This window comes from Biomphalaria glabrata, chromosome 16 (assembly GCF_947242115.1).
Source record: "Biomphalaria glabrata chromosome 16, xgBioGlab47.1, whole genome shotgun sequence".
NCBI lineage: Eukaryota > Metazoa > Mollusca > Gastropoda > Planorbidae > Biomphalaria > Biomphalaria glabrata.
Window position 1 is genome coordinate 12728147 of NC_074726.1, and position 24518 is coordinate 12752664.

Sequence of the window (24518 nt, forward strand, 5' to 3'; positions counted from 1 at the left end):
AAGGAGCTTTTGTACAAATTTGTCCTAGCACATGGAACGAGGAATGTGCCTTTCTCCTTGTGTCTTTCTGAGTATTTTATTAAATTTTGTTTTTGTATTTGAAGATTATAATATGGTTCAGTGTTTTATGTATAATTGCTACTTTACTTTTAAGTCTTCTATCCTGAAGGCTTTCTAAATTTAGTGATATTACTAAAGGTGTTACACTAGTCAAATGTGAATATTCGTTTGTTATGAATCTCAGTGCTCTATTATGTGTCTGTTCCAGTTTCTTAATGTTTTCTTGATTAATTTATTGTATCCTGGGGAGGAATGGGTGTCAAAATCAGCCAGGGCATTTATTCTATATGATCCAGCCCACAAGTTGTATGCCAAATGATAGATCTATATATTATCAAAATCATTGGTCATTGTTTAGGATGTAATAATCTTCAATTTTAGCATTTAGCATCTACAGGAAAACATGTATAACTGATCTATATAGGCAGCTCCTGTATGTCAGTTCTACTGACTTAAATTGCATTCAAAACAATTCATGACCACAAAATGAACCATTATGTGACTCTACATTATCATTAACATAGTTTGTAAGAGGAAATGATCGAAACTCTTGGTTGATAAAAAAAAAAAAGGTTGAATTATAGTATTATATATTACAATGTGCATACAATAAGCAGGGTATGCTATGAGAAGACCAAAAAGTAGGTAGCATTTATTTTTGGCCCAATAAATAAATAATAATGAATTTATATAATATATAAATATAAAAATGAAGTTATAGTTTCAACAGCCAAACCCATTTCAAGAAAGAAAGTGTGTAAAATAAACTGACATTGTCACCTTACTTAAAAGTATATACATAAAAAAACGAAATGATACACTTTTAGAAGACCAAGAGTAGGTTGCCCCTATTTTTTAATACAAAAAAGAAAAAAATGAAGTAAAAAAGGTTGGATGCATGGTATGTGCTGTTCACAGTCATCATGATGGTTCTGAGTTTGAATCCTGCAGTGTTATACCCTGCTGTCATGCAACAGGTTTGAAACTCAATTACAAAATAAATAATCTTAACTAACAAAACTCATCAAACAAATTAGACAGTGTAAGACACCTTGTTATACAGATGTTTTACTTGTATGTGCATTGGATATATATGTATATTTCATTTTAAAGCAGTTTAATCTATTTGGTTCACAATATCGACAATATTTTTAGTTACTGAGCTCTTAACACAGACGGAGCAACACAAACACAAATAGAAGCTGTTCTCTAGCAAGGCTGCAAACAAAAAGCAAGATTTTATTGGTATCATAAAAATTCTGGAACATGTATAACATTGTTTATAACTAAATTTCATTTTGATAAAAAAAAATGTATATTAGTTTGCTGATTGAAATGAATAGAAATAGAGAGGCACATTAAATTATGTAGTATTGTGTACAAAAATGTACAGAGGAATGCTTACAAATAAGATCTAGAATCACAAAAAAATGAAAAAAGTAATTATTAAAATTTGATTCACCAAGAACAAACATGCACAACTCTGCCAGTAGATAAATGCAACACTTATGCAAATATATAGTGTTCACTCAGCCTCCATGTTCCCTCCCTGAAAACTACAAATTCAGGAAAATACGTTATGTACTGTACATTAGGTGAAATAAAATATAATTCACAAAATGTATCAATAATCTTACACTAAACTGGTTGACAACTAAATGAATATTAACTCTAAATTTGAAAGCTTTTAATCATTATTTTTTCTTTACTTAAAATTGCTATATTTGATTAAATATATACGATTATTACACAAATGAAACCAAAAAAAAAAAAATAAATAAAATATAATTTTTAGTTAAACATGTAATTATCGCAAGTATGGGCTCCTAGTTTTCACAATATTGTAAAAAAAAAAAATGTACAATAATGATACAAAATTTTTTAGAAATTTTGGAAGATGCCAAAAGGTAGACATACTTAGATCTTTGAACAGTTCGAAAAAAAAAATCACATAAACCAATAAGTAGCAATCATAAGCCTCTACAGGTCATGAGCCATTGCATACACAGGTTATAATCAGGATTCTCCTTCAACCTGCTCTCTCTTTGAGCCAATTTTTCTTTCACATCTCTGTACTGGTCATGTAACTGTTTCAAAATACTCTCTCTACTCCACTCCTAAGGAAAAAGATTAAAAGCTAAATTTAAAATCATCAGTTGTTAAATAGACAGAAGATTTTGGCTTCTCCATTTTGAACCAGACTTTTTTGGCACTAATTGACTGAGACAAACAATATACGTTCAAGCAATTATGTCTTTGAAAAGATTGATACACTTTTATGTACTACATATGTGTGCTCAAATTATGTAATTCTTTTTATGTATAAAACAGTAGCTTTTCTTTCCATGAGATTTAAGAATAAGAGATTTGTCATACTACATATATATATATATATGTTGGTGTCATTGTCCAATGTTACGTTGCAGTAGATCTTAGATATCTTTAGATGAGTGAGGTGAAGAGAGTGAAATAGAGATGAAGTAATTTTTAAATAACCTGTAAAAATGGTCCTGTCAATAGAGAGGGTCAGTGGGATCAAGAAGGAGTAGGAATGATGGTCACTTTAAGGCCAAGGGTATTGAGTGACAGAGTGTGTAGCTGAGGAATCCTCTAAAGTGAAGATGGGAGGGCCAGACATCTTTGTATAATTGTGAGGAGGTCAAAGCATTCTGTTGGTTGTATGGATATCTCTCCCTTTTTCTCTCAGTCTTAATGTGTTGATAGAAATGAAGACTGCAGTAATTAAAACAAAAATGTTTAGCATAAAATGTTTTTATTTTTTTCTTAAGTTATTGTCAGAACTTCTGTCAACCAAAATGGTGATACTAAAATGTAGAGTGCCAATAAAAGATATTTAAATAAAAAATTAATGTCTCTAAAAATTTAATTTAAAAAATGGAGTGTTCAAGAAAAAGTATTTGGTTCATCTGTACAGTTTGCCCTGAAAAAAATCACCAGCATGAAATAAGGCCTCTATAATAATTGGCAAATGATTCTGTAAATGTAGTGAAGGGTACTTTTTTTTCCTATGCTAGGACCCAGAAATTGTTCAGACTTTGATGATTAGATTTTGAATAAACCAAGCTTCTTTCAAAGCAGATCTTTATAGCCATGCAAATGGCAAGATCAGCATGGTAGAGTACAACAGGGCCCTATAAACCATTTATTTAATAATCGATCCTCAATATCCTTTTTTTTTTTATGTACCAGTACCTTGCACCATAATTGTATGAATTCCACTAACAATTTGTTCTTACCCCTTCATGTTGTGTTCTAACATTCATTACAAAGTCCCTTATTGGGCCATTTAACCTGACAGGTGGCACCTCCCCAGTCATCATGTACTGCAGGCAATGAAGCTTATGAAAATTCTGAGGATAATCAAATGAGAAAAATCTGTGCATATTGTTAACAATAAAGTTATTAATAATAAACTGTTAGCTACAAGTTTGTTGCCGACTAATGAACATGATAAAAAAACAAAATCATTAAGCATTTTTGGATGCAAACATGTTTTCACCAATATATAGTTTTTCAGCAACACATTTTTTTAAACTGTTGACTTGCAACATGGGAGAGTGCTGCTATTCTATGAGAAACTAATGTTCTTCAATCCTCCCAGTCAGTAGATATCTGCATTAGTCTATCATCAGAAAGGCAGCTAAACTCTTTTCAATCTCTAAAAACCAGATTTTGGTCTGACTACAATTTCTGTGTACTTTCTCCATTGTGCCATAAAGGATAATATTGGCCAAAGTATGACCTCTTACAGTGTTTCCAAGCTACAGGTATAAGATTTTGTCCTCTCCAAGCACAGCCCAGTCCATTCTGTTAGCTTTGGACTAGTTGCATGTCAAACTTTTTAAATTCTGTTACCATATACTGATAACATGCAATGTTCTGCTTATCATAAACCTAGAAATCTTCTGCAAAATATATTCTTAAAGGCTTAAATGTCTTTCAGCTTAAAGATTCAGTGTCCATCTCTCATAATCAAAAATAGTATGGTATAAAAATTGTTAGCAAGAGCAATGTTAATCTCATTAAAAATGTTACTCTTAATTTCCCCACTTCATAAAAGAGGCCAGGTTAAAAAAAAATAAATTTTTAAACAATATTCAATTTCCTTATTATATATGTTTATAAAGTGTAAGCCTTTAAAAAGTTGATGGATATGTTGACTTCATCAAGAGTTTGTCTGTCAAGTTTTATGGAACATCTTGTATTCTGCCTGGCTGATAGTTTTGCAGTTTTAGAAGCTGGTTTTTAAATCCCAGCAGCATTCAGTGTGTTAGTAAGGTCTATATCATCTGAGAACATATCATTGGACACAGGTCCCTATTAATTAAGTCCCTCAATTATATGCATCATGATATACTCTAGGAATATGTTAAACAGAACAGAGAGAATGTATGTTCAGTTCTACTTCAATGATGCTAAGGTAAAACAAATAACATTGACAATATTCTTATTTGTTGAATTCTATCATTGCTTGCAACTTGGCTTTTTGCCAAAAATTCAATCTACAGTTATTCTTTCAACTAGCTATTATGTTCAAAAGAACAGTAACTTTACACACACACACTAATTCTTTCCATTGGACAACTTGAAATAAATTGTCTGAACTAGCAAAGTTGACCATATTAATCTTTAAAATGCAGATATTAAGTTGAAAAGCATCTGCATTCCATTAGATAGAAGAGTGTACCGGTAACTCTCAAAATGTGTAGAAAAAGATAATAATGTTACCTGATAGAAAAGCTTTCTGTCCCTTTTGACAGAATGCACCAGTTTTCCTGTCGCTATAGACTTCATGTTATTTTTTATTAATCCTAAATACTGAAGTATGGCTTTTTCAGTGACAAATTCTTTCTTATGTTTGGAAAGTTCCTATTTAGAAAAGAAAAAAAAAAGTCTGTTAGAATATGCCAAAAATATTAAGTTCTATCTCCTGGTTTATAACAATGATACTAAACCAGTGCTTTAAAAGAGAATATGTAATGGCATCTCATAAGCATAGAAAAAGACTATGATATTGTAATAACACTACAGTAGGATGAAAAAAATCTCTTGAAATAAATCAAAAGATAAAGAAAAAAAAGCTGATTCAATTCAAGAGGCCAAATATTGTTCAACTTTTTTTTTACTATCATATGGCAGTACATACCGTACTTCAAAAAGCAGATTGAAAATAACAAGGACTAACCTCCCAAGCCATCTGTACTGTACAAAAATGAATGAGCTTTCCCTTTAACTAACATGTTGTTTTGTAATAATTTTTACGGACTTTTTACAGCTGCATGCGAAATATTTTCGTTAAATCTACAGTGGATCTAGACTCTACAGTAGATCTAGACTCTTGATCTAAGTCACTAACATGCGCGAATTTTTTCAAGGCTGTGAGAGAATTATCTTCACTGAATTTACAGTAGATCTAGACTCTAGATCTTAGTCACTAAAATTCGCGGACTTTTCAGGGCTGTGAGAGAAATATCTTCGCTATATATATTCTAGTGATTTAGCATAAATCTATAGAGTCTAGATCAAAGTCGAGAAAATTCGCGGACTTCTCACTGCTGTGTGAATATTATCTTCACCAAATTTACAGAAGATCTAGACTCTAAAGCTAATTCGCTAAAATTCGCGGACTTTAACTCTAAGTCACTAAAAATTTTTCGGACTTTTCACGGCTGTGTGAGAATTATCTTCACTAAATTCTAGTGATTTCAAGTAAATCTAGAGTCTAGATATAAGTCCTAAAATTCGCGGACTTTTCGCGGCTGTGTGCGAATTATCTACACTGAATATACCGTAGATCTAGAGTCTAGATCTAAGTCACTAAAATTTGCGGACTTTTCGCGGCAGTATGCGAATTATCTTCACTAAATATACCGTAGATCTAGAGTCTAGATCTAAGTCACTAAAATTTGCGGACTTTTCGCGGCAGTATGCGAATTATCTTCACTAAATATAGCCTACCGTAGATCTAGAGTCTAGATCTAAGTCACTAAAATTTGCGGACTTTTCGTGGCAGTATCGAATTATCTTCACTGGATATACCGTAGATCTAGAGTCTAAATCTAAGTCACTAAATTTGCGGGATTTTCACTTCTTTGTGCTAATTATCTCCACTAGATTCTAAGTGATTTAGCGTAAATCTAGAATCTAGCGTATTTCTAGAGTAGGCCTAATCTAGACATTAGATGTATCGAGATCATTAAATTGACTAAAATTCACTGATTTTTCATGTTAAGTGTGAATTATCTTCACTAGATCTAAATCTAAATCTAGATACTATTACTAGATACTAGCTAGATCTAGAAGATTTACCGATTTTCCACGCGAAGTCACTCTTACACTTACAAGAAGATTTTAGGTGAGGGAGGGACCGGAGATGTGTAGCCTACAAATTAGTCTGGTAATTGATCTAATTATAGACAATAGTCACTACAGACTAGATCTAGCGCGTCTTTAGTGGTAACAATAAATGGAAACAAACATTTCTACGCTGACTTCAGAAAAATACTGCCAGGTGAAATGCTTGCTTGAACCAAGGCCATCTTCAATCACGAGGTCGCGCTTCACAAGTGGGTGAAAGGCGGCGTAGAAGCGTCACTGGTCAGCTCATTAACACAGTCAGCCCGTAAGGTCACGCGATCTCCTAGTTACGCTGTTTTTTTCCCCCCGCATTTTTAGCAAGAAATAAGCAAAATTTATTTTTTTTTTTTTAAATATTGGGTAAAAATTTTAGGAGAGTGGACAAAATTTTAGGAGACTTTCGGCAATTTTCAGGAGAATTTTAGGATTTTAGGAGACTTTTCATTTTTAGGAGTTTTTAGGAGCGCTACGAACCCTGTGTATTGTCAAACCATGATATACCAAATATAATGGTTAAGCATTAAATTATTTTATTACAAATTTTGATAATAATCTTCTTGACCAACCTGCCAGAGATGATTGGAGTATACATGCTCATCAGTGTACAATATCTGAAAAACAACAGTACCCAGTAAAAATAAATCTAGTCAAAAACAAAGAATGCACCTGACATAAACAGTTAAAATTGAAGAACACAAAAGCATAAAGTATTTTGAATGAGAAGTTTTTGGTGAAGACATACAAAAAAAAACAGAACCATTTCCCTGTGATGTGCCTCAGAAAAATACTGTTAAGTGTCAAGACAAAAAGTGGGTCTGCAAGCGGAATGGACATCTAGCCTCCCAAAAAGACTCCTTTATGGCCAGAAATGGGAGCACAAGGTGAACAAAGAAAAAAGTCTCTGAAAGCTTTTAACATTAACCCTGGCAAATGTAAGATGGAAGCACATGATAGAGCTTTGTGACACATGCTTTGAGAACTGGCACGAAAATAACAGAGAGAAGAAAAAACAGCGTTGACAGAAGAAAAGCGTCAGAGAACAAAAAAACAAGGTGAATGACACAAGCTCCAGCTGGAATAATCAGCACATTGTGCTGTGCAACATTCCAGGCTCAGATAGATCTTAACAGTCACATGAGGAGGCAAAAAAACACAATGCAAATCCCTCAGTCCCCTGGATGACATAAATGATGATGGTTGACAAAAGTGCTCATCATAATTTCACAATGGTTGTACAATATATTGGTGATGGAGCAGCACAATGTGAAAGCTTTGATAAAAATGGGAACGAAAAAAAGGTTAGAGAATACATAAATTAACCAACGAAAGTCAAGGGACCACTTTACCTGTTAATAATAATTCAATTTATAAAGCACTGTTAAGAAACATAAAGTAGGCTCAAGGCAATGTGATATTAATATGAATAACATAAACACAAGAGTTAAAATTTTTAAAAGTTTAGTTATTTCAGTTGAATGTTTTATTGTTTTGTTAAGTAGCAAATCTTCAGACCCCCCCACCCCTCTCCCTCTTTGTTGTTGACAGTCGTTGGCTGGTAGAACCAAACTACTGGTAGACAACTATACTGCTGTAAACGTAATAGATCTTAACTAATAAAACTTCAAATAACTTAAATAACTTCATTGAGAACAATACCAAATAGAACTTTTATTATATTATAGACCAAATCAAGTTAATATGAGATGAAAGAAATGTAGTAGACTGTAGTACCATAATAATATTTTTTAACAAACTCTAACTCACTAAAATAACACTATCTTAACAATAACACAGTCTTAAGTTCTGGAGTCGTCTCATTCCAATTAAAACCAATGACAATGCCACCTATCTTGCATCATGCACAACCAATCGCTTACCTCTTCCCACTGCTACCATAGAAAAAACACACACACTCCTTAACACCCTTGTAACAAATTTTTATAACTTCACTCTCCAACTTAGTCGTTATGTAATATCTGAATGTTCCCTAACTAATAAAAGTAGGTAGGTATAAAGAAATGTTTTGACCGTGAGAGACAACCGGTACTGAGAATTTATATAAGGTTCATCTTAAATCCACACAACTTAAATGGGCACCAAGCATTTAGTGCATCCAACAAAATGAGTTAACAAGAAAGACAACTCCACTTGATCATCAGGACAGACAGATAACATTATCTTATCCTCAAGACTCAATGGGAAGGTTTTTTGTGAAATTCAAGTTTATGGCAAAAGAATGTGCACACACAAGTCTCATGTCGCAATATGGAAGAACTATTTACCTCCAGCAATATCACACTACATTTGAGAAGCATCTCGCAAAATGTTCTGGCTTCATAGGCACCATACTCAATGACTTGATGCTGACCTCTACATTCATAGCATTCTTGAACCTTACTTGTTGCAGACAGTAAAGTCTGTCAATTAAAAAAACCTTTAGCCAAACTATTGAAGACATGTTCTTCCAATAAACAATAAGCTACATCTTAAAATATCTACATCGTAACAGCTCTAGTGCTTAGCATAGAATGACAAATATATCTTTCTAACAATAGATTAATTAGGAAATGATTTTGTTGTTATTATTTTGGGGATTTATATAACTTTAAGCTTTTAGCTTGTTTTCATAGTCACTTGGTTGTGGGACATATGGATATCTAATAGAAAAAAAAGGAGGGGTTTGAGTTTAAATCATAAGACTAAAAATATGTCAAGATTTAACTCCAGTTTCTTATTTGAATGCCTAAAAACTGCATTAAAAAAAGTTTCTCCTGTTACCCTTAAATTACCACTTGTTTCCCCCAAAAATTCCCCTGAGTTAGCCAGGAAAACCAGTGACTTGGCAGAATTTAAGTCATTGGTTAATATGCATGACTGAATGCATGACACGTAGGACGTAATCATCATCTTCTTTTTTGAAGTAAGGTCTGTATTATATAAGATAAGAAGATAAGAAAAAAGATTGGACCAGAGTCCACTGCTAGAATCCATATCAGTACAATTTAAATGCCAAAGGATATTCATATGCTTGAATGAAATGAGACTACTTTATTTTATTCAATGGCGAGTTCAAGGACAAGACTGTAAACAGAATTTTGTCAAAAGGCCTACACACATGTAAAAACTAAATCATAAATGAAGCAACAAGTCATCCTTACTTCAGTTGGCAAGGCATACACCACAAGGTAATCAACATCAGAGTCTGGAACCTTCAAATTGTACAGAGCGCTACCAGCAATGGTAACCAGTAAAATCTGTTCTGGTTGTATTTTAGCCATTGGACCCCCTATTTCCTGCATTATTTTTAACAGTTGAGAATGGTCATCAGGTAATGCTTTAAAAAAAATATATATTTATGAAGTTAAGGCAAAGCAAATCAAACATATTTAACACTTCAAATACTTGCATGAGAGCTCATAAGTGTAAAAAAAGGGGAAAAAAAATAGAATAGTTTAAACTATGCTACCGATACATGTTGAAGTTCAAATCTTTTTTTTTTGTGCAGTGTAAAAAAAGAATTTACCATTTGGACAGACAGGAAACAAAAATGGTCAAGTTTTTTTTTTAAATGGCTACTTGCCAACACAGTCGGTTTAGATTTAAGGTTAACAATTGCCTGCTATGATATGATAAAACATTGATCCTATGGTAACAACAAACATTTGAAGTTTACAGTTAGGTACTGACCATTAAGTTCAATGCCAGAATGTATACATTAACTGAAACGGCAGTTAATTAGTAGTGATGTAGCAGTGTTCTTTTGTAAAGACATATAAGCAACAAGAAATATCAAACTGTCTTTCATTCCAAGTCAAGTAAATGCTGTGTATCCATAAACATTGCAAACATTTTCTGATTTACATTTTTCTGAGCAGCCGTATAATTCAAAGTGGATTCTGAGTCTTTACAAGCATTAGATAGGAAAAATTGCAAGATTGTATTTTTAAACCTATATATTCAAGGTTTAAAACCTACCAGCAAAAGGTTTAATTTTCTTTCCCTGAAGTCTGGTTGACGTTAACCATGAACCTAATGTTGTGCTAATGAAGGTCTGATTTTTTTTGTCTGAGTCCATCTCAATGACACGATGATCTGCCTTTGGTGAAAAGATCATAAACAAAATCTAACTGTATTATGAATGTGAATATAAAGTAGCAGTAATGAATATTTTGCCCACATAAGTCAATTATTCTTTGCAACTTGCTACCAGCATATAAGTTAAACACAAAATTATATTTTTAAAATAATTACAAATTTAATAGCGTAATATAACTTTAATGTACCGGTAACTAGAAATACAAATACATAGAAATTTACCTTCAATTCATTAACCCATTGACATAATAAATCAAATAGCTCATGCTTGCACTTCACAGAGTCTGGATGATCATAGAACTGACAAATCAGGTCCACAGCCTTTGAAGCAACAAGTGAAAGTTGACTTTCATCCACAGTAGAAATGTCATCATTTTGTTTCAGTGCTTGCTCAACAAGATGACAAAGCCTGTGAATGATAATACTGAAAGGTTCCTAAATATTTTATATAGAAATAATGCATAGACTAGTATTGAATATAAGACTACACATTAAACTTTTTTTTCCATTTTTATTGACGCTATTTTTTTAAACTTTTAAATAGATCTATTTTTTCGATTGTATAAAAATAAAAATTTAAGCTCTTTTCACAAAGGGGCATGGTGGTCAGTGCTTGGCTAACACTGATGAGTCTTGGCTACCAATTCCAATGAGAGCTAGGATTTTTTTTTTTTTGATATTTTTAGGATACCCTTAATCTCATCTCTTCATCTGTCTGTGGCCCCTTCAGGGACATAGGCCACCAACCAGCTTCCTCCAGGCATCTCGTTTCTTTGCAAGTCTCTCCAACTGTCCCCACGTCTTGCCCATCTGCTTCCAAAGAACAAAGCAGCAGCCCATTAAAGTAGATATCCTTCAGAGATACTGGAGATGGATAGGTCACACCCTTCGCAAGCCTGCATCCAACATAACAAGGCTAGCCCTAACCTGGAACGGCCAAGGAAAGAGGAAGGAGGGACGGCCCAGGAATACATGGCACCGCAATTTGGAAGCAACAGGATCCCCTTATGCCCAACTCTAATGGACACTTAACATATGTTGGGGATTTAAAGTTGGTCCTTGTGCTGGCCACATGACATCCTCATTAATAGCCACAGAAACTGGTTAGCTTTACATCATCTGCACAAAACGGTACGTTTTATTTCACAATTCTTGTTACTTCAGATTAATTTAAGATAATGTTGAAACATAATGTTTAAAAAAACATTTTTCAGGCATGTTTACTTTCTCTGTACCAGCAATAGTTACACTTGAAAAAAAAAAAGACCTATGTTATTATAATAAATAGTCTAAGCATAAATTCTAATAGATACAAGTAAGACCAGGTCAATATTTTAAAAAATGTTGATTTAGCTTTTATCAAGGACATAAATTAACTATCAAAGTCAGTTTAAGCAATGTAGTCATAGAAAATTTATATATCACACACTGTAATTAAGAAGAATGATTTACGGTACTAATAGTTAATAAATGATTGATAACAACCAAAAATGATCCACCTAAATGATTGACAAATTTTAAAGATAGAGGTTCCAGGGCGTAACTTAAAAGCACCTTGCTTCTTCTTCTTTCCAACACCCAGTGCTTGACCTAAACATGCTTGTTTAAAAGTTTTTGTTCCTGAAACATTATAGAATATAATAATAAAACACATTTGGAAATAGAGAAACAGTGCCGGTAATAAGTATTTTATCAAAGTTGAAGTGACTATAAAGAGTTAATAACAATTTATTGTACAGTACTTTTAAATTATCAAAAAACAAAACTGTACACACACACATACATAGAATGAGTTAAAGTGAAATTCAGACCCGAAGCTTTGATTATCATTTATTAATCATTTTCAATTTTTTAACCATTAATTTTTTAGTGTGTGAGTGCTGTTTTTTTATATATATATTTTTTCAATTAGCAGAAGGTGAAGGGACAATGCTACAGGTAGTTAATCTTTGGAAACCTCTGAATTCAACTAAGTTGTTAGTAAAGGAATATTTCTTGTAGACAATCTGAAATAAAACAAAAATAAGTTGAGGTTTTGATCAAACTAACCAGCAATTTTGAGAAAAGTTAAATTTTGTTTCAAATTATTCCATTCTTGTGTTGAAAAAATCTCTGCCTCTTTACTACAGTGCAGAGCCTGTACACTTCGTGTTAACCCTCTAGCCAGAGCCCGACCAAAGTGGGTTAGTTCTATTGCACACAACCATGCCTAAAAAGAATAAAAAATGCATATATCTATGTGATCTGTTTTAGCTTTTTATATACTGTAATACAATAATTCTGATGTAAAGAATATTCAATTGTTTTTATTCGTCAAAACTTAAGTGCTTAAAATAACAACAAAATTTAAAACTAGTTTGACAAAAAAAGTAAGATGAATAAACAAAGGGCTCTAGAATACTACATAAGCAGACCTGCCTACCAAAAAAAGTCCAAATGCGTAACGCTGATGGTCAAAATGCGTATTTTGGCACCAGAATGCGTAACACTTACGCGATCCACTATTTTGTCATATATATATATTGTTATAAACCTGGTGGTGGCACAGATGGGGGTAGTGATGTGAGTGTAGTCAGCCGACGCAAATCGCCCCAGGCCAGCGCTAGATGAGCGGTCAACCATGACGAGTTACGACGGTCAGTCGAGTCGTGTGTCAACAGGATGGTTCGGGAAGGATCGACGTCGTGAACAGAGCTCAGTAGCGTCACGAGAGTTGTAGTCATCTGACCACCTAGAAACGTCGAGCGGCGTTCTGTCCGGTTCTAGAAGGCCAGTAGGGACCCTATATAAAGAGCGACGGTGTCGCAGTCAAGTCGGTTCAGAAAGCGGGTTTACGACAGGAGTTCAGAACACGGTCGACTACAGCACAGTTCAACGGTGTGGTCCTGTACGGAGCCTTACGACGGTTCAGTGCGGAGTACTGTCAAGTACAGTTGAGACGAACGGCGTCTTGATCTTGGTCTGTGATCGAGTCCGACACAACGAGCCCAAGTGTGTGAAGTCAGTCCCGAACTGTTGAACCCAGTGCAAGCCCGGAACGAGACGGAGAGACCAGTGCAAGACTTGATACGGCGGAACGGTGTTATCGGAGAGATATTTGTTATCGCAGAGCTATTTGTACTGTTCTACGTGCTGCCAATTGTACAGTATTGGCTGTTATTTATGGACATTAAACCTTTCCGTTATTTTGGAGCCCTGACTTGTCAAGTTCTTTAAGTTGGTGGTGTATGGTGTAGTTTGCAGAGAGCCTGGATAGTGAGATGCGTAACAATATATTAGATCTCGATGTCATGATTAGATCTACAATCTAAATCTAGATCAATACGACAATAGAGATGATATCTAGACTAGATCTGGATCTATGTCTATCATGGGCGTAGCCAGGATTTTTTTTCGGGAGGGGTTTTGGGGGGGATTCCCCCCCCCCCCGCGGAAAAAAAATATGTGTGTTTGTACATAATTAATCTTTATTACATTCTGACCTTTTCGGAAGACGTTTATTGTTTATTGTAGACTCCCCGCCCTTGCTAGCAAGGGGTTCTGGGGGAGCTCGCAGCGCTTCCCCAGCGCGGGGCAAAGCCCCGCCGCCGAGCACTATTTCTGGCATTGAAAGCCAACAAAATGCATATTCTGAGGTATCTACAGTGCATTATCTTGCTATTAAAAAGTTTTATTTCAAAAAGCTAATGTGCTATTCTTACTGACTTAGACCCTCTCGCGCCGTTCGGCGCATTTTCCGGAAAGCTGTTTCCGCAACTCTTATTTTGCATAATTCATTTTGTCGGAGAACATGTCCCGCAAAACCTCATGCGACGCTCTGTCACAAACTTACTAAGGATTCGACTCCCAGTTCGGCATATGATTTCTTTGATTTAGACCCGATCTCTATGACTGACTCCTAAAATCTGTCTTAGCCATCTTTGTTGAGCCACATTTAATGTTTTTCAATTTCGGCAGAAGACTATTCACACTTTATTAATGTAGCCCAAGTCACTGGTAGAAATTTGTAACCTTTCTTGACTACACTTTTGGAATTACATGCCTGTATTTCGCTTTAGATTTTATATCGAAAAGGAAAGTTTTTTCGTCAAATCATCTGTTGAGGGGTTTTAAACTAAAAAATCTCTGGAGTTGTTTGTTTTTTGTTTTGTTTTTAATTCAAAACCCCATTTAGCTACGATCATAAAATTTGGTGACTGTAGTTTGCTTTAAAATAATATTGAAGAGAGGTTTTCAACTCTAAACGCTCTGTATGGGAATTTTAAACTCAAAACCATCTGGAGGGGTTTTTAACTTTAAAGAAAAAGCCATCTGGAGGAGGGGATTTAAACTCAAAACCCCTTTGGCTATGCTCATAGATTTTATAGTGTGTAATTTGCTTTTTTCTTTTATATTGAAGAGGTACTTTTTAGCTTCAAACCCCAACTGGAAAGGGGGGGGGGGTTGTTAAACACAAAACCCCTTTGGCTACGCTCATAAAATTTTGAATGTGTAATTTGCTTTTTTATATTGAAGAGGGGTTTATCGTAAATTTTGGAGGGGGTTTTAAAATCAAAATCTTCCTTAACTGTGCTGTTGGAATTTGGGGATTGCAGTTTGCATTTTTTTTTGTTTTGTTTTATAGAAGAGGGGGATTTAACTGCAAAAACCTCTGGTAGGGGGTTTAAAACTGAAAACCCCCTGTAGGGGGTTTTAAACTCAAAGCCCCTGGTAGGGGGTTTTAAACTCAACCCCCCCCCCCCCCCCTGGTAGAGGGATTTGTATCTCAAAACCCCCTGATGGGGTTTTTTAAAATCTCAAAACCCCCTGGTAAGGGGGTTTAAACTTAAAACCCCCTGGTACAGGGTTTTTAACTCAAACCCCCCTCGGCTGTGCTGTGGTAATTGATGATTTAGTATTAAAATCTCACCTAAAATAAACAAAATGAAAGCAAAAATCAGTCACTTAATTCCGTTTCCCTCCCCCCCCCCCCAGCAGGGGGCGTGATTTCATTTCGGGGGGGGGGGGGGTGTTTGAACCCCAAGGAACCCCCCCCCCCCTGGCTACACCCATGATGTCTATATAATAAATATAATCTACGCTAGTCGCTAGATCTGGGCTCAAGAATGTTACCGATGCCGTGGATCCGCTACAAACGTAGGTCTACTCTCCAAACTTTCGTAGGCCTACCTTCATCCTTGATCTATTCTATACCAAGACTAAGAATCTAGTCTAGATCGAGACTAGATGGTAGTAGATGTTATCGATCTAGATCTAGAATCTAGTCAATCTAAAATGATCTAAATCATACTAGATCTACAACTAAATTGGATCTAGCTTGTAGGCTACAGTAATTACTTATGTAGAGAATCATGACATAACGTAATGACTAGCTAGACTCTAGCTAGATCTATTTCTGTATAACAAGTTATCTAGATTCTAGATCTAGAATCCAGATCTAGACTAGATATCTACAATGTCACTCGATGTGTTTTGAATCGATAGCATTTCGATATTTTTTTCTATACAAATAAATACGGGAATCAGGGATTCAACATAATTAATTTCTACTAATGAACTTACAAAACAAAATAAAGTCACGTTGGTGTATCAGCTAACTGACGGTACCAACCTGGTACCAACCCGCCACTCCCTCACTCTCGCGTTCTTCATTTCTTGACTAAATCTAATTGCTATTAAGAACCAATCAACGTATAGATCTGGACACAATGTGTTCCCCCACCTTTTCTGTTTATCCCCCCCCCCCCCAAAAGGACGGCTTAGCGTGACCTCCGTGACCGCTCGTAAGCTAGTCAAGAGAGGGGGGAAAGGATACGAAATGCGTAACGCGACGGGTTATTTGCATATTTGCGTACTGACGGTCATTTTTGGGAGATTTTGCGTAACGAATACGCTTTTTGCGTAACGGTAGGCAGGTCTGTAATCTACTCTAGATCTGGGCTCAAGTGTTACAGATGCCGTGGATCTATTCCTGTATAACAAGTTATCTAGATTCTAGATCTAGAATCCAGATCTAGATCTAGACTTGATATCTACAATGTCACTCAATGTGTTTTGAATCGATAGCACTTCGATATTTTTTCTATACAAATGAATACGGGAATCAGGGATTCAACATAATTAATTTCTACTAATGAACTTACAAAAAAAAAAAAAAAAGTCACGTTGGTCACCGTTTGTATCAGCTAACTGACGGTACCAACCTGGTACCAACCCGCCACTCCCTCACTCTTGTGTTCTTCATTTCTAGACTAAATCTAATTGCTATTAAGAACCAATCAACGTATAGATCTGGACACTATGTGTTCCCCCACCTTTTCTGTTACCCCCCCCCCCCCCCCCTCCAGCCCAACAGGACGGCTTAGCGTGACCTCTCGTAAGCTAGTCAAGAGAGGGGGAAATAAAAGGATACGAAATGCGTAACGCGACGGGTTAAATGCGTATTTGCGTACTGACTGTCATTTTTGGGAGATTTTGCACAACGAATACGCATTTTGCGTAACGGTAGGCAGGTCTGCATAAGGTTGAATGAATGTCTTTGTGCAGGGTTGTCAAGAAAACAGACTGGGGTTTAGAAACTCTAACTGCTAAATCCCAAAACTCCCTAGGAAAAATAAATAAAGGTAAATACAAACCAAATCAATAACACTAGCTTCTTCCCTGATCTGAGAGTTGGCAGGAGCAAAGAAATGCTCATCTGCAGATGTGAAAATAATGTAAAGGATGTTGTGTTTAGCTTGCTCCCCCCTTTCTCTCTTTGAAAGCTCATACCAAGGGCAGGTCAGTAAGGTGATGGAAAGTATAGCTTTGCACTGACCTGAAAATAAATAGAGGAGCCAAGTTTTAAATTTATATCAAATAATTTACAGTATTAGTCTGTACTTAAAAACACACTAACAACAGTTAAAATAAATCAATTTCCATGAACAACATTTTTAGCTTAGAATATCATAAACATGATTCAGTGATTTAGTAGCTTTAATACCCATCGTTTTATTTCTATGTTGTTAAACATGAAACTTACAATAATGTAAATATTTTTTTTTTACTAGACTGTCATAAGAGCATAAAAACGAACCACAAAGGTTCCATGTCACTAATTTCTACAACTGCCTCAGCTAAATGTCCATCAAAGTTATGAGATAAATCTTCTAAATGTAGCAGAAAATGCTTTTTTGTCCTAGATCCGTAGCTTCCTCTACACATAAAACCAATATCTAGTACTATTCAAGGTAATGTTACTAGTATTAAAGACCATAAGCTGTTTTCGAAAATCAGAACATAGTTTGGTATCTTACACTTGCTAGAAAAGTTTAATTTTGTCAATGGTGTTAACTAAAAAAATAGTTTTTTGATAATGCTGTTAAAATACAAGTCTCCGTTCTTTGTTGCTAATCTTGACAATAAGTAAATATTATTACCATTAAAAGCTGATTGAACTAGATGAGTTATTTTTGTGCATGTTTCTGCATTCAGTGAGGATGGTATGTGCATCAATACTAGCTGCTTGAGCTCTACTAAGTCGTCAGTGCGCAGACACAAAGGGCTGAAATCAACATCACTCTTCTCTAGAAAAGACTTCTGTTCTCTGAGTGCATTAAGACATTTAGAAGCTTGCTCTTTACCTAAACAAATCATTAGTTCAAAAAATCAATTCAATAAATAAGTACAAATATATAGGCCTATGTATGTTTGTTATTGGCCAAGTTCTAAGTCTGACCCATTCACTAATTGGTCAGCCATTTCATATTGGTCAAGAGATATGGCCAAAGTTAGATAAAGTTACAGCCAGTTTATGTTCTACTTTGACACATGTATTCAAGTAGTAGCTAATTCTCTGGCCAGACATGATGGGACAATTCATAACTTTATAATTCAATATACAACAAGGCAGGCACTTTTTTTGGAATACGCAAAGAAAGTGGAAAGAGGGCAGGCCCAACCATACCTGGAAGAGGCCAGTCATCAGTGAAGCTGAGGATACTGGGAGCAGATGAAGAAAGCTGCTCAGAACAAAGTTTGGTGTAGAGGTGTGGTTGCGGTCACAGGATTAAGTCAAGTAAGTCTTATGTTGGTAAAAGTTGGTCAGCATGTTGAACAATCACTTGATATGAAAATTAGATTCTCCTCTTATTTATGTTGATGCAAGGAAAAAACAGATAATGAAGTAGGACATTAAGCTTTTTTTTTTTTTTTTTTTTTTTATTGTTTATTTTAGAAAGGATATTCCTTAATGTTACTGAGTTATGTTAAGTTATAATGCAACTTTACTGTATTAAAAAAGTATTAAGCACACACAATGGAACAGTTTGATATTCGGCATGATAGCCAAGAGAGAAGTGGGCATAGAGTCAGCACAAAGTTTCAAAGAATATACAAATTAAGTAAAAAATAACCCCCAAAAAATTGCTCCATTATGTCTAATTCTAGGTGGTAATAGTGGATTTTATCCTAGAAAATGCTTCTCAAACTCAAAAGTTGCGTCTTGGTGAAAACAGTCCATTAGAGAAGGCGATTAAGGCCAATAGGAAAGCTAAACAAGATGAATTATGCCAGACACTCCTATGACTGCTGTTACATAGAAAAGAACAATGGAGTTTTTCCCAGTGTGCACAGCCTTCGACCTTACTTCTAGTTTTGGGTGCCTTGGGAAATGAACCATCAGTAATAAGGATGTAAAATTTACATCTGCTACTGGTATCTCTCCTAGACAGAACAATAGTTCAAACAGGCTGTCACAGAGGAGCTTCCATTGCTTTAGAGTTTTAAAATTCCTAGAATCAACTTTTAGGACAATTACAAATTTGGCAGATTTCATTGATAGGTTGAAAAATTTAAAAAACACAGTAAGTTATGTAACTTATAAATATCAGCATGATTAAACAAAGTTTTTAAATATTACCTATGGCAGATGAAAATCAAAAGAGAAAACCACATTAAAGTGTGCAATCCGATAATGGGACTGAATGTGTGAACATGCGTTGAACTAAAGTTAGCTTACACTTACAGGAAAAAAGGAAGAATAGCCATTTGAAGCAAAAAGCTCCAGCAAATGTGCCAACCAGGATGTTTAAAATATATGATATGATGATGACATGGATGCAGACAAAACAAAATCAACACATGATATAGCCTATATGTATCCATTTTGTTCTATTCATTAAAAAAAACTTTTCACCAACGCCATGTTAACATTCAATTCCAAAAATCCTAGTGAGTCAAGTACCAGTTACCTCAAAATTTAGATTACTTAAAATAGATCTCAGAAGAAGAACTCTTTTTCTTTACTATCGCTGTCTCTTCATATTAAATAAGCAATTTGTTATGCTATTCCGTTTCAATCCTTTAAATTTAAAAAAAAATGAACAGAAGTAATTGTGGCTTCTAGATCTAGCCATAAGTACATAAGTCTTTCAAATATGTCTGGGTACCTAGATCAAGATCTTGTTTAGTTATTCCATTTGCTTCTGAGACTGAGGAATCAATGAACAATAACAGTCTCTCTTGAGACTGTATTATTGTAGTAGCAAGCCTAATTTCTTCCTCCATTTATTAGTATGAGTTAGACGCAGGCTACATCTAAGTAGAAAGTGACATCATCTGGAGAAATTACAAAGCACATATTTTGTAATCTTAAAGAATAATAATAGTCTCTATCTTTAGTTTAAGTACCTCTCTAGATATGGATCTAGTCTATAGTCTATTTATAGTCAACTCAAAGTGACAACAGGGATGTGGCCGCTTCGTGAGTAAACAAAAAAAAAGATGCTCCTTGTTTGTATTTCTAGAGAAAGAAATATAAATTTATATTTTGGAGTTTCATATTATTTCAGAGACCATCAGCTGCCAACTGCTTACCCCAATAGGGCCTATATGCTAGTGAGGGCAAAACATACCTGAACTGATCTTTTCTTTATAGTGCTCATAAGGATACTTCTGTCACAACATCTTATTTTAAACTTGCCAAAAAAGAAAATTGCATCGGAATGTGGTCTTGCACCATGCGGGACTGGTGTCTGACCAGCTGTCGAATAGTAAATAGTGCTTCCAACAGAACATATGGACATTTGTATGGTAGTGTTGTCAATGTATGTCCATTATGGAGCTTTGATGGAATAATATGGTTTAAGGAATGTTAGGACACTATTATAATAGGAATTTGGTGCGAAAAGTTGTTTCATCAATAGGGAACGTTTTGGCTAAGCAACATTAGACGGTTCCATTCATTACATATTAAACGCCTTATTCGACATCGTTATTGAGTATTTTCTGCATTGTTGACCTTTCACCTGTGTTATCTGATTTGGTTAATTGAGTGTTACCTCCATTTAGACTTATCTGCCCAAGTTACAGTGTGGAGGGGCCTAACAAGAGCCTTAGAACACCCAAGTGTCAGAGTCCAGGGCCGGTCCAACAGATTACGGGGCCCTATGCGAAACGGATTGCGCAGGGCCTAGTCTGAATAGGGATAAGGATAATAAGTGAAAATTAAGATTTGTTTGTTTGAAAATAAATAATTATCTATGCATTTTACTAAAGTACAAAATCACGGTCAAATTAACTTTACGAGCCATCCATAGGAGAAGATAGTTTTCCAACAAAAAGCCAATAACATTCACATACTGCCTTTTAGATTTACTAGATTTTTTAAGAGATCGAGATAGATTTAGATCTATATATATATGCCAGTGACTATTACATTAAATTAAGTATTGGAACTTTTTGTTTTGCTTAAAATTCACCTTATTATTTTTATTAAATGAAAGCTGACATTGCCATTTTTTTTTAATGGCGAGTAGGATTGGTGTTAGACAATTTTGTCTATTTTTCAGGACATTTTTATGAGTTTTCAGGATATTTTAATAATTTCAGATTTCCAGGAGCTCCTGGAAAATCAGGAGGCAGCGGAAACTCTGTTAAGTTTAAATGGTTTAATTTAATAATTTACAAATAGAGTTAGCGCGGGGCCTATGAAGGTGCAGGGCCCACTACGGCCGCATAGGTTGCAGTGCCCTAAGGCCGGCCCTGTCAGAGCCATACAAAAGTGTTGCAAGAACCACTGCTTTTAGACATTGGTAAACATAGAGACCTATTTGATGATACTCTCATATTTGGAGGCAACCAATTTAAAATGCTTTAGGCCTTAGCCAGATGGTTGTCTATAGTGACTGGAGCTTTCAGAAAAGGTAAAAAGATAATTTGCTGACACTGGAGACACACTCTCTTTGAGCCTCTCCATTTAGCCTATGGCTCAACATTCCAGACTATCGTGTCTCTTAGATCTGTCGATGGTCTCATCGTGTTAATCAGAAAGACTGATATACTCACTGACAGAGCAGTACAGTTTGCTTTTTTTTTAGGAGTTTTTTTTCTGAAATTACACAGGAATCAGTTAAAATGAAGCTTGCATGTTTGTAAAATGTTTTACATGTTTCGGATGTTCCTTCATAGTTGAAGATAATTACTTCCTAGTCCAAACCTCCCGCAGGACGACGGGGGATCATCATCGGGATGGGAGCGGGCAGGGTTTGAACACGAACCATCGATAAATCCGAACGACAGTCCAGCGCGCAAACCACACGGCCAGGCGGCCATCCTGCATGATGACTTAACAACACTTCAAACTTCATCGAGATGGCAATAGGTAGGCTAATCACAAAAGACATAAAGTGACTGCATCTTCCAACAGATTAAAATTCTTGAAATAGGTGTGCTGCTCTCACATATCACATTCAGATCTTATCTTCAATTAATAATCTTGTCTTAGTCTTAGGACTGTAAAATAAATAATAATATTCAGCTTTTTCATTTCTAATAAAAATTTATTTTACTTACTTAGCCTGACTTTATAGGACTTAGGCTTAGGCCTAGGCTTAACCTGCTGATTAACAATTTTCTCACGATGTTAATTGTTGATTCGATTTAATAAAAGACTAGATTCTAGATCAAAACGCCTAATCTTGCACAATACAGTGTAATACTATTTAATACAAGAGACCTAGCTAGAGTCCCATACACTTACAGTGTAACTGTAAGTAACACACTAACCGTGTGAACGCCACTAACGGTACACACTCACAGTAACACACTTAACACAGGTAGCCAGCTACTGAGCTAGATTAGCTCTCTAGTAAATACTCTAATTCTAATTTTTCTATTATTCTAATATATTGAATTATATTCTAGATCTAGATCTATATACTATATAATAATAATTAAATAACATATTATTTAGAATTTATGAATCTAGATCTAGAGAACGATTTTTTATAATTCTGTTGACTCTATTATAATAATAATCGAATTCAAGTGACAAGAAATCTAGATCTAGATCTAGAGTCTTGAGATAATCGTGTGGCCTAATCTAGGGCGGTGTTTCCCCAACCTTTGCTCCGCGGAACACTATTTTGGGGTGTCATTCAATATGGAAAACGCCAATCCTTCGCGCGATAAAAAAAAATGGCATGCAATCTATTAAAAGAAGCTCAAACTAATGAAGAATTATTTGAGTTCAACAATTCTCGCAGATAGATTGAAACATTTGGTAATTCTTGCGATTGAGCGTGATCTATGTTGGAAATAAAATGTTATTATATACTAGGCCTAACTAGCTATATATGACTTCGCTACATAAAAGGCTCGTAAAGTAGTTCTGTACTTATAGTAAAGAATGAATAAAATGCAAAGACGAATTTAATTTCTAATACAAACTCTTAAATTTCACTTATTATTATCCGTATCCCAACCCAAACTTGGTCCCCCGAAATCCGTTTCGCATATTATAGGGCCCCACAACGGATTGCGTCCAGCCCTGCTATTTAGTGACGGTTGAATACAGAGTAGATTAATTGTTCTCCTCCCCCACCCTCTTTTTTTCGTCGTTAAAACTACGTGGGGTAGAAAAAAAAGAGTGATCTTTCCATGACTTCTTGGTCACAACGGTTAATTTTAGTCCCTAACCCGTCCATGCTAGGAACACTTCAGGGATGGCACTCTGAGTAATGTGACACTGCTGGCAGACAAACTTGGTAATGAGTTGGTGCTGCCGAAACTTTGCAGTCGACAGATACACCGAGCAAAAACCACATGTTTGCATTTTTGGGATTATAAAAACAGCACACGACTTAACATTCCGTATCTTGATTCCTTAGTTTTTTCTTCATTATAACGTCTCGCTTTTCAAGCAATAATAATGCTCAGTTCAACCTGTTTTGTCTTCATACTAAAACGATTCAAGAATATAGCAACGTACAGAATAATACCAGAACTGCCAGATAAGCGTATCATGTCCATCGCGACGAGAAGCAATTCAGTAGTAAATTTATTGACAGTTTTGGCAGCGTTTTGGATTTTTTGTTTGATCAACCGTCGGGATGCACGGGCCGAACGGATGAACAGTAAATAGTTTTTCACGTTAGTTTTTTTTGTATTTATATCATGAAACAAGTATTTACAATGAACTTAATATCACATGGGTATGGGGGGTGCGAGGGGGAACCAATTCTTTTCTTTAATATGAGCCATAGGTGGAAACTTGCACCCCCCCCCCCCTGCGGGCGCCCATGATAACATGAACTTTGAACTGTTCTAGATTTGACTCATCTGTAGGCCTATATAGATGACACCCCGCCCAGTTAGGGGCCGGATCTGAGGGAGCGCTGTGAACCCCCTTCCCGGCCTACGCCCATGAACAGATCTCTTAAACTATTAGACGTATTAGCATGAAATTTTTTACAGATTCCTTTTTCCTCTCTTTCGCTCTTCTATCTCTCCACTTCTCCATTCACAGCTCTATCTCCATCTACCTTGTTCTTTCTATGTGACTATATTCCTCTCTTTACGTATATATCGAATCTTCATATTCTAAGTACGTATAGCAGGCTATCTACCGTCACGTTTGGGCCTTGGGGGGGGGGGGGACCACAAAACCCCTTTTGGCTACGCTTATGAAATTTAGTAAGTTTAACATATATATATATATATGT

General features: G+C 35.4%; 1 protein-coding gene across 5 annotated transcripts; it reads right to left on the bottom strand.

Annotated features, from left to right (window-relative positions):
- Positions 1 to 898: 898 nt before the first annotated feature.
- Positions 899 to 22851, bottom strand: LOC106070901 (uncharacterized). 5 transcript variants are annotated; one of them, XM_013230888.2, is made up of 14 exons: positions 22369 to 22851; positions 19965 to 20133; positions 17955 to 18158; positions 17169 to 17350; positions 12583 to 12742; positions 12033 to 12153; positions 10756 to 10942; positions 10414 to 10534; positions 9597 to 9772; positions 8721 to 8855; positions 7005 to 7049; positions 4810 to 4950; positions 3318 to 3431; positions 899 to 2177 (listed from the first exon to the last, which is right to left on the bottom strand). In XM_013230888.2, the coding sequence occupies exons 2-14, from the start codon at positions 20080 to 20082 to the stop codon at positions 2031 to 2033; spliced, it is 1851 nt and encodes a 616-aa protein (XP_013086342.2). In that variant the 5' UTR covers positions 20083 to 20133; positions 22369 to 22851; the 3' UTR covers positions 899 to 2030. The 5 variants fall into 5 exon arrangements, with proteins under 5 accessions (XP_013086342.2, XP_055869535.1, XP_013086343.2 ...); XM_056013560.1 differs by lacking the exon at positions 19965 to 20133 and adding an exon at positions 20206 to 20317 and having other exon boundaries at positions 22369 to 22850; XM_013230889.2 differs by lacking the exon at positions 22369 to 22851 and adding an exon at positions 21862 to 21926.
- Positions 22852 to 24518: the final 1667 nt, after the last annotated feature.